Here is an 11,766-nt window from a genome sequence, read left to right as displayed (position 1 = left end):
TCCGCCCACATGCACTTCCTCTATTTGACAGCACATTTCTGTTTATTACAGACATTTCTCATTCATTCTCTCATTCGCATGGATATCGTGGAAGCGTTGACGTTTTTAAAATGACAGCTTTGGTTTGAGGTATGTATCAGGCTGTAAATGTGTGTTTGTGGGGGTTTAAAGGTGGCGGATATGCAGTGTAGAGAACTGGTGCAGACTGGTTGACTCTGCTGCTGTGCGCGCGGCACTGAATGTACCATAATAATGAGATGAGCGGGGACCCTTACATGTGCATAAAGCCCTCTCGGGTAAATGATTAGTAACTTGTCCTTTTGTACCGGTACTTTTTCTGCTTTAACACAACAGTGTCATCAGAAACTCCAACGGTTTCCTGCCTGTGCGGCGTTAATCTGCACAGAACCGCGAAGACATGACAAGACACCGTATTGGGCTCATAGGGAATATTCCAGTCCGCTCCTGTATTTCGCGTTCTGCTCGCAGTTTACGCGTTATTGGGAAGCATTGTCGTATATATGTCGTGACCCGGTATAGAAACACACTGGCGTGAATGCGCTCAAAATGACGTCTTCCACGCGAGTGGACAGCATATTTGTCTACAACAGTGTCCCCATTACGGCAAGGACAAGTGGATGAATGTGTTTCAGATTCTCAGGAAATTAAAGTGCTGCATGGATGACGTCTGATGACGTTTATATGAGACAGTAAGTATATATGTTATGTTACGCATCCATTTCTGAAATATTACAAATAGTCGAGTATCTTTTTTGAGGCTGTGTTTATGAAGACTGTCAGAGTAGTTCAGAGCAGTCAAAGCAACATGGTTTGGACACTTTTTGTATGAGACTGTACAAACTGTATTGACTGTTCAAACAGTTGCACAGGCTAATTTTTAACTGATATTAATGTCAGGTCTCAAGTAAGACACCAGTTTATCTCATTTTAGGTAATACATGGGCTATTACATAATTTGTTTCATAATATTGTACAGTGTTGCCCCTCACTAAAATTTCATCCAGTCAGTGCTTTTCAAGTTAATGTAAAGTGTGTGTTTTTAAGTGTATTTTTAGGTTTCTTTTGCCGTTTCTTTCATTTTTGAGACACATTTGGTGTTTTTGAATTGGCATATTTATATGCAGAACATACAATTTTTGGTTGACCTTAATGTTGTTTTTGATTTCTTACACTTGACTTGGCAAATATGAGCAGATGTTCAGTTTCAGTTTCAGCACTTAATCCTGTTTTTTCCTGTCTTACACGGATACATACACACATACATCAATTCGTACACTATTACAATAACACTTTATTTTTATTTGAACTCACTAACTGCAGCAGCCTCTACACACACTGGGATACAAATGGTTGCCCCAATGCTGAAATCTACAGGATAACATAAAGAGACATGATTGGTTAACAGCATTGTCATTTAAAATGTCTGTTGGAGCCACAGCAAATGAAAATAACAGCTGCCGCCGTGACCTAGTTATGGGGTAAAAACCCAGACTGAGGTTAAATAAGGCTAGCTGTGATGGTAATTGTGTTTTTTGTGGTTTAAAGTTGTGTTACTCAGGTGAGGTTAAAAATGTGGCTTCTCATCACAATAGACTGGTAAAAAAAAAAAAAAAAATTGTGAATGATCAGAATTAATAATGCAGCTCTGATTTATTAGTCAGAATCCTAGCTATTCTCTCAATGCTATATTCACTTTTTTTTTTAAAACTGGGCCTTGTTTATATAACATTCGTCACCAAAATGGTGGGAACAATCAAACACAATTGTGAAACTCCGTTCCTGCCCCAGAAAAACAAACTGCATTCACTGTTCATGTAACACTGGGTTCCATTTTCACTGGAGACATTTTTCTAGAACAAGTCCTGTGCAGCGCTGTCGAATGAAGCACGATGATGAGTGCAATCTTGCTCTTGCTCTGGTCGATGTGTGCCCACGTTTCTTCTAGGCGAAGAGCCTATACAAGTAATTCCGCTCTTTATGACGTCATGAAGAGCCATGATAGATTTTTTTTTTTTATCGAAACTTGTACGAACCTGGAAGGAGTGCATTTGGCACAGAAATACGTTATGCAGGGCTCAAAATTGCGACCGTTTTGATCCCATATGCTCCCAAAATTTAATCTGTGCGACCTCAAATTATATTTGGGAGCATTTGTGCGAGTGCGAGAAATTGTTGTGGTGCGACTGGGTTTCGGTTCTTTACAAAACTTCCGTAAGCCTTACTAGTGCGCAGACTGCTGTGAGCTGATACAGTGACAGGTTCACGTTCTCTCCAACATTACATAAACATTTAAACTTCATCTTTACATTATTACCTTTAATGCATATTTTAGATATTAGCCGTCAATCACTCCCTGTCACGGACACTGCGCTCTGCTAAACTAGGAACTCTCAACTTCAACGTCGATCTCTGTTCCGGATTTGCACAAACTGTATTGCAATTAGGGGTGTGTGATATGACGATTTATTTTTATTGTGGACAATTAAAAGTTCTCCACAATCTGCTTTTGAAGAAATATATTTCGTGCTACAGCGCACATTCTGTCAGATACAATTCTGGCGCCTCAGTCTCAATATAGGCTATTGTGCATACAGGCATACAGCGTGGCATACATCCACATCAAATGATAACTCAGTGGCAGAGTTCCACTCATGCATGGGCATAATTTCCACTGGTGACACGCTTTTCAAAATCCTGTTTTGTGTCCTCCAACTTTTAAATGGTTCTGTTAAAGTAATGTCTTGTATTGTAGAATGCACGCTCAGCGCCGCCGAGAGTTTCGCGCGACCGACAAAACGAAACCAAAAGTAAAACGCGCACGCGCATTCAAAAGCAATTTTAATACCCCAAGTTTAGTGAGCGACTCCCCAATGTGTGCTAATTAGGCTACATAACATATCTAGGCAATAGCTCTGTATCATGCTTTAAAAAAATGCGGTCTCTATTTGCACTTTGAATATTGAATGAGTAGCCTACTTTGATTATGGCTGCATGTATTGTCTACACGACTAAGAAAGAACTGTTTTGTTTATTGTTTGTTATTTCTACTGTAGATTGTTTAAAAATGCAGTGGTTGCCTCTAATTTAAATGGCTCTACCTATAATAGAGATCATGTACTCAAATTTTCATTCATTCTTGTCCCTTGCTTAAGGCGTAAAATAAATATATAAAAAAGGCTTTCAGAATCAGCCCATTTGCTTGTAAAACATTGGCGATCAAAATCGGCCATGAGGAATCAAGACCGGCGCATTACTAAAAAGAAATTGGGTGCTCCTAATTTTTTTTTTTTTTTTTGGTGCTCCTAAATTTTTGAAGTTGGGAACACCAGTGCTACCAAGTAAAAAAGTTAATTTCGAGCCCTGTTATGTATGACCCTGGACTACAAAACAAGTTTTAAGTAACACAGGTATATTTGTAGGCATAACCAAAAATACATTGTATGGGTGAAAATGATCTATTTTTCTTTTATGCCAAAAATCATTAGGATATTAAGCAAAGATCATGTTCTATGACGATATTTTGTAAATTTCCTACCGTAAATGTATCAGAACTTAATTCAAGATTAGTAATATGCATTGCTAAGAACTTCAATTGGACAACTTTAAAGGCGATTTTCTCAATATTTTGATTATTTTGCACCCTTCCAGATTCCTGGGCCCGTATTCACAAAACATCTTAAGGCTAAAAGTAACTTGTAACTTGCCAATTTAGGAGAAAAGCTTAAAAATAATGGGCGTGTCAATCCTAAAATTTAGGACTCCTATCAGCCAATCACTGTGTGCATAGTTAATAAGCATGCCGACATCATCCATAGCAACGAGTTCAACACCGCCTTTACTCTTAGCTAAAAACTTTTAGGACTCCTAAATTTTTGCTCTAAGAGTATTTCACAAAGCATTTTAGCGCTAAAACTAGCATTAGGAGTAGTAAGAGGTCTCCTAATCACTAAGACCAAATCACAAACCTATCCTCTCTGCTGAAAAAAAAAACCAATCATCACAGAAATTCTAATTGTTTCCACTACAAATACTATTACAAATATTACAAACCATCAACTTTTAACCATTAAAATCATTAATAAATGGTTTCCTGTACTGTATTTTTTGGACTTAATCCATTAGGATTATCAGTAAAAACATAAAGTTTTGTAATTTTTTTTTTTTTTTTTTTTTTTTTTTTTTACAGGGCTAAAATGCCTGTTGCCATCTGCCTTGGAACGTAAACAGTAAACATTTTAGGAACATGTTGAATTTATTGGCACACATATGTTTTCCCACACATCTTTTTTGGTTTTGGAGGTTATTCATACTCCAAATTTTCCTTTGAATATATCCTTGTTTTCGTTAACAGGTTGGGTAAAAAGCTATTCTATTGTTCAATTATTGACACTAATTGACATTAGTGGCAACATCTTTATTTTTAAACCTTTATTTGAATATGGCAACATAATATTGCCCTCAACAATATTTTATGAATAAATCTCTGACAGAGACCCCTCCCCTATCAGCCAATTACTGTGTGCATAGTTAATAAGCATGCTGACATCATCCATAGCAACGAGTTCAACACCGCCTTTACTCTTAGCTAAAAACTTTTACTGCTATTTAGGAGACCTCTTAGTGCTAAGATAAATAGTTTTTTGAATACGGGCCCAGATTTTCAAATAGTTGTATCTCAAGTCACATATGTCCAAATCATTTTTTTGACTTTGGTCATGTTTAGCATGAGAATCTAAAAGTGTAAATAACTCTGAAATAGTTATTTAATAATGCATGAAATAGCATTAGAAATTAAAATTTAGGAAATTAGTTCAGTTTCAGACAAAAACATTTATTTACCTCAAATTTGTCTTTAAAGTCGAAGTGAATCATTTTTGTGCAACTAGCCACTTTGAATGTTGAATGATGAGAGTATTGAGGAAATGGACAAATGCTTGTTGAATGTATACCAGTGATAAGGTAATTGCCAGTTGTTTGCATAAGTGTTTCCTGTCAGTGATTGCTATAAATGCATGTATAATGAAAAGTACATTATTCTGAGAGTCTGCATTATGTCATATCCCATCATATCAAATCATAGACTTATTGTTAATTGATTCATAGATAGATAACAGTGGAACAGATAATGCATATTGTAGACTCTTGAAAACATTTGTATGAACATCTCAGCTCATAGGGTTACATGTGTGTAACCTTCTAGCTGTAGATCTTGGGAACTGATGTCTAGCAAATTATTTTGGGTAGACAGTGGAAAAAAACAATCCTCAGACATTCTCTGATGTCTTGTTGAGTCCTACTTTACCAGTCTTTGAGTGTTAAATTTATTAGATGACTCAATATTATTCACAGCCTTGCTGGTGGCTGTGCTCAATTTCTACTTCTACTATTTGATAGGCTTGTATTATTTTTTTTTTTTCCTTAAAGGGCTGATTTTTCTTTTTTTTCACAGTGAAGTACCATCAAAGAAGTGACGAGCTTTACAGATGTTCCTACTTATAAAATGACAGATCTACCAAAATAGATCATCATGCTGAAATATCCAACCAGAATCTAGGTTTTTGATCTGAACACACTGTACTGTCATGTAATATGCATCTAATTATGTGTATTTTAAGAAATCCAGAGTGCTGTTCTTACCCCACTGACAACACACTAAGAAAGCAGTAATTGTTGTTTACGGCAAGCTGACATGACTAAATAAGCTATTGTGTAATTGCACTAAATTAGAGACTAATTAATGCAGAGGAAAATACACGGCATGGACTTAAGCATATACAGCTACTACAGCAACTAATACCAATCTCGAATTGGCATTTATTAACCGAAATACAGAATTTGAATGTATCTTGAACTTCATTTTCTTATGCTTCTTAGATACTTAAAGCTTCCTTACAGTTGACATGTTAACATCAAAGGCAGTGTAAGATTTGAACGAAAGATCTGTAGGACAGGCGAAGCACAAGAACAAAGCGCTTGTGACTTGGATGGAATGTGATTGTCTTGTGAAGCAAGTCTAGACTTCGTTTTATTAGTAGATCCTACAGGCAGTAAAAGTCCTCATTGAAAAATCGAAGTATTTGGTAATAGGGCATGCAATCTGATAACACTTTGCTTCAAGGAGAATAACTCAATCATCCAACAATGGTACTCAAAACATTTATGATTTATATAAATAACAGCTTGATTAGCCAAGTGAAATACAAGTTAATTAATCATTATGACATTCAGTCATTTGTTTCTTGACAGTGAGAAGGTCATTCAATTTTGCCTATTGGATGTTTATGTGTAAGTCTTAGCAATGTGAAAGTTGAGCTCTGCACGTCAATAGTACCCCTGCAAAATGCCTGAATATTAGAGCAGAGACTTGCAACTTGATATTAAAGACAACATTGTCTTTGGCCCAGCTCACCACTGCAGTACTGTTGTCTTCGTGCAGTACAGTATGGGCTCACTAAGGCTGATAATCTAATAAGAAAGTCTAATGCAGTGCTTTAGTTCCTGAGCACTGATCAAGCTCTGTGCTGTGAAAAGTGATACAGGACAGAGACACTAGGATGTCTCCCTAAGCAATGGGACCATTTGTTATCTTTAGTGGTGTGTTAGGCCACTCCTTGTATTATTCCATTGATATAATGGAATATGAGAATGACTTATGTTATGTCAAGCCTGTATTTCACACAGCAGTGAGTGTAGGCACTTGATTTGTTTGTTATTTGTAACATAATGATGAAGATGTGTACATACAATTGAATTGACTAGTTTTTCAAAGCTATGCGAAATCAAAATGAATACAGAGCACATAAGAAGTTGGTACATGTGTTTTAAACAATATTTTGTCTATATACTAAATGCTTGTTTTTGTTTATGTTTTCATGTAGGAATGTTTACCCTCACAGAAGTTGCCTCTCTAAATGACATCCAGCCAACTTATCGGATACTGAAACCATGGTGGGACGTCTTTATGGATTACCTGGGTGTGGTCATGCTTATGCTGGCCATATTTGCCGGGACCATGCAGTTAACCAAAGATCAGGTGGTTTGCCTTCCTGTTCTGGAATCGTTGGAGGACCAAACCCCTGTGGCCACGGAAAGGCCACCAGAGAAAGCACTTGGCTCAGGGACAGGAGGAGGCCATGTGACATTGGCAGCTGCACCTTTAGCAAGCAAAGAACAAACCGACAGTGTTGTCCAACACTTCCCACAGTCGTCTGCTGTCAGGCAACCTCAGCCTACGGGTTTACGAACAAATCTGGATTTTCAGCAGTATGTCTTTGTTAATCAGATGTGCTACCATGTCGCCCTCCCATGGTATTCAAAATACTTTCCATATCTAGCTCTCATTCACACTATTGTTCTCATGGTGAGCAGTAACTTTTGGTTCAAGTATCCAAAGACCAGTTCCAAAATTGAGCATTTTGTGTCTATTTTGGGAAAGTGTTTCGAGTCCCCTTGGACAACCAAGGCATTGTCGGAAACAGCCTGTGAAGACTCTGAAGAGAATAAGCAGAGATTGACTGGAGCCTCCACGTTACCAAAGCATCTTTCAACCAGCAGTGAGGAGGGAAGTCCAAATCAGTCCACACCCATGCTTGCAAAATCTAACATTAAGTTTTCTGCAGAGAAGCCAGTCATCGAAGTTCCAAGTATGACTATACTGGATAAGAAAGATGGAGAGCAAGCTAAAGCACTTTTTGAGAAAGTCAGGAAGTTCCGCACGCATGTCGAAGACAGCGACATGATCTACAAACTCTATGTAGCGCAAACAATAATAAAAACTGTCAAATTCATTCTGATTCTGTGCTACACCATGACCTTTGTCACATCCATTAAATTCGACCATGATTGTGAGCCTGAAATCAAGCATTTAACTGGATACACAAAATTTAAATGCACCCACAACATGGCTTTTATGTTGAAAAAACTTCTCGTTAGCTACATTGTCCTCATTTTCGTTTATGGCATGGTTTGCATCTACACTCTTTTTTGGTTGTTCAGGCGGCCTCTGAAAGAGTACTCTTTTGAGAAAGTCAGAGAAGAAAGCAGTTTTAGTGATATCCCAGATGTGAAGAATGACTTTGCTTTCCTCCTACACATGGTGGACCAGTATGACCAGCTGTACTCGAAACGTTTCGGCGTCTTTCTCTCAGAGGTAAGCGAGAACAAATTGCGGGAAATCAGCTTAAACCACGAATGGACCTTTGAGAAACTACGCCAACATGTGACTCGCAATGCGCAGGACAAGCTTGAGCTGCATCTTTTCATGCTCTCAGGTGTTCCTGATGCGGTTTTTGACCTCACTGATTTGGAAGTCCTGAAACTAGAACTCATCCCAGAGGCACGTATCACAGCGAAAATCTCCCAGATGATCAACCTCCACGAGTTGCACTTTTACCACTGCCCTGCCAAAGTCGAACAGACTGCGTTCAGTTTCCTCCGCGATCACCTCCGGTGCCTTCACGTCAAGTTTACGGATGTAGGAGAGATTCCCACTTGGGTTTACATGCTGAAGAACTTGAGAGAGCTCTACTTGGTGGGAAACCTGAACTCTGAGAATAACAAAATGATAGGATTGGAGTCCCTCAGGGACTTGAGGCATCTAAAGATCCTACATCTGAAGAGCAACCTTACCAAGATCCCGACTAACATCACAGACTTATCACCCCACCTGATCAAACTTGTGGTCCACAATGATGGTACTAAACTCTTGGTGTTGAACAGCTTGAAAAAGATGATGAACCTTGCTGAACTGGAACTGCACAATTGCGAACTGGAAAGGATACCGCATGCCATTTTTAGTTTGACCATCCTGCAAGAGTTGGACTTGAAATCGAACAATATCCGTACTATCGAAGAGGTCATCAGTTTCCAGCACCTTAAACGGCTTAACTGCCTCAAACTGTGGCATAACAAAATCATTTCCATTCCACTGTCCATAAGTCACGTCAAAAACCTAGAGTTCCTCTATCTGTCGCATAACAAACTGGAGACCTTGCCTACCACTCTGTTCAGTCTTCTCAAACTGAGATACCTTGATGTTAGTCACAACTCCATCGTGGTGATTCCTCCAGAGGTGGGGTTTCTCCAAAATCTACAGCACTTTGCCATCACAGGAAACAAGGTGGAAGTGGTACCCAAGCAGCTGTTCAAATGCACAAAGTTGCGTACCCTATCCCTTGGGCACAATTGCATCTCGTTGCTGCCCGAGAAAATCGTGCAGTTGCTGCAGCTTACTCATCTTGAGCTGAAGGGGAACTGCCTGGATCGCTTGCCCGCACAGCTTGGCCAGTGCCGACTCTTGCGGCGGAATGGCCTCATTGTGGAGGATCACCTTTTCGATTCACTGCCCCTAGAGGTCAAAGAGAGCATAAGTCAGGAAACCAGTGCTACTTTTGCTAACGGAGTGTGATTGTGGAACAGGAAAAAAATGGTTAGATGGTTAGGCAGTGTTTCAGTACTTGTTTTTTTTTTAGTCTTTGTTGTTTTATCCAGGACTGTGGGCATGAGTCGATTTTTCCACGTATAAGAATGAATCCAGTATCAAAGCTTTTGCACAGGCCAAAACAAATTGCCGGTAAGCCAATATAAACATTTGTGAACTTTAATTGAATAGTTAAGAATTATTCAAATGTTTGAGATCATTATGCCTGTCTGCATGGGTTTTTGTTTTTAATTTTTTGCCCATGCTACAATGGAAACATTTTCGCTAGCTGTTATCCGCAAAGTCTGCATCACATGCATTGTGTATTGTGGTGCCATTATTGATTGTATTTATTATTTGGGAGAACCCAGAACAACTGACATTTCATTATAAACTTAATCTCAACTATTGTACTTGACTAGAAGTGGTAAAAGAACAAAGTAAAAAAGTCTCCCTGGAATTCCCCAAAAAAGGAATTCTCATTTAGGCTCAGTGAAAAGTGCACTAAAGTAATTTCAGATGTGCACTGAAGTATTTAAGATACTGAATGTTACCATATCCATTCGAGATTCAATCAAACTGTTTATGTTATACCTCAGTTCTATCTGTTTGATCTTTCTTTAATAAGACTGTCCACCTATTCAATTTCTATTAACCAAAATGCTTGGAACTGAATAACAATGTTTGTCGATGCAGTGCAATGCACATAATACCTGTGCAAGTTTTGGCAATAAAATAGCGTTTTCCTTTTAACATCATCTTTTCATAATGGTTATGCATAAGTGGATCTCATTTGACTTGTGCATGTTGTGTATATAACGCCATATGATGGGACAGACCTGTAATGTGTATACACTGCATGGTCCTTAATGCTCAGAAAACTCCAGTAGACATGTAGTTAAAATGCCCAGATGTAGTATATATAATCGCCTGTAACTGTGTATGACTACCATCTGCTTTACTGCTAGTCGTTTCTGGCTAGTTAAAGCAATGAAAATGCTTGCATTGTGTGAATCACCTTGTTCTTGACATGCTCTGTGGTGTGCATGCCCATGCAGTCAGCTTTTGAGGCAAATGCGCAAAAAGGTTGCCAGATGTTAGGTATCGATATTCACGCCAATGCTGGGATTACATGTTACATAAGCCTAACCTGAAACATTGTTTAATTTGTCCTGATGGAGAAACAAATCTGCCATAAACAAATAAATGAAACATGGTCAAGATTTAAAGGGATAGTTGAAGCAAAAATAAACATGAGGATGAGTACATGAAGACAGAATTGATTTTTTGGTAAACTATCCCTTCAAGTTAGCTCACTACAATACTTTAGGGTTTCATTATTGCACTCTGAAACTCCTTAAACATTTCATAATTTCAAGCCAGGAATTTTTATGAAAAAAGGAAGTGCAACTGTGCTCAGTCTCTTGAAACATAAAGGGTATCCGTAATATTTAGCTGCTTTATGTACTAATTGTTGACATAGATTAAGTGGGGTTTGCTTCAAATCATTCAGTTGTTTATGAAAGATTTTATTAGGGTTAATAGTAATTTAATAATCTGGATAACATCCATTGTATTTGATTTTTTTAAATTATTGAGTTCACCAACCTCATTTTTTTCAGTTTTTGACCTATTTACATTTCACGCAAGAGTTGTCTAGTCATTTTAAGGAATTAAACTTCCCACACTGTGTTAAATTTGTCCTTCTGAAATGCTGCAGGGTCTGATCTGTAATTGGTATCTTTGTGACCCCTCAAGAATCTTCAGACTTGATGTCTTGCCAGCTAAGGCTTGTAAATCATTTTTGATACATGTGTGACTAACAATAATTAAAACCACATGTGAATCTAAAGATGAGTTTCAATGTTGCAAGTGATTTTGAAATAGATTACTATATAGATTTTGTAAAATGTAACTTTCTGTTGGTTCTGTTTGATGTTTGGATTGAAGGTTTGTTTGTTCGTTCATGTAGAGATTTGTTAATTTATGTTCCATTTCTAGAAGCTACTATTAGTGTTAATGTGATGTACCTGATTCGAAATGATTCCAGAAAATACGCTGTGTCCATTCAGGTACATAAAAACACTTATTGTTCATTCCGACTGAGTTCTTATTTTCAGAATAAAAGGAAATGTGTTTTATTTCTCAGCAAGCTACTTTAAGGTGTATTGCTCTTCAGACTTGAATGTAGCATACTGCATCCTGTCATGGTTTAGCCTTTCTGTTTTTGATGAAAAGGAGAATGAATTTAGTCTGCTTTGCTCCTAATCACGTTTTGTTTGAAAGGATGTTCAATTTGCAACTTGCAATTTTTAATAATAAATACA

At 37.9% G+C, this 11,766-nt stretch overlaps 1 protein-coding gene across 2 annotated transcripts; it reads left to right on the top strand.

Moving 5' to 3' along the window:
• On the top strand, nt 1–11,766 carry lrrc8db (leucine rich repeat containing 8 VRAC subunit Db). Of its 2 annotated transcripts, none has more exons than XM_073852067.1 (2): nt 1–129; nt 6,900–11,766. In XM_073852067.1, the coding sequence occupies exon 2, from the start codon at nt 6,902–6,904 to the stop codon at nt 9,425–9,427; it is 2,526 nt and encodes an 841-aa protein (XP_073708168.1). In that variant the 5' UTR covers nt 1–129; nt 6,900–6,901; the 3' UTR covers nt 9,428–11,766. The 2 variants fall into 2 exon arrangements, with proteins under 2 accessions (XP_073708168.1, XP_073708169.1); XM_073852068.1 differs by lacking the exon at nt 1–129 and adding an exon at nt 360–710.

This window comes from Garra rufa, chromosome 12 (assembly GCF_049309525.1).
Source record: "Garra rufa chromosome 12, GarRuf1.0, whole genome shotgun sequence".
Taxonomy (NCBI): Eukaryota; Metazoa; Chordata; class Actinopteri; order Cypriniformes; family Cyprinidae; genus Garra; species Garra rufa.
The sequence above is the reverse complement of the archived record's forward strand: the minus strand, read 5'-3'. Positions and strand labels throughout refer to the sequence as shown.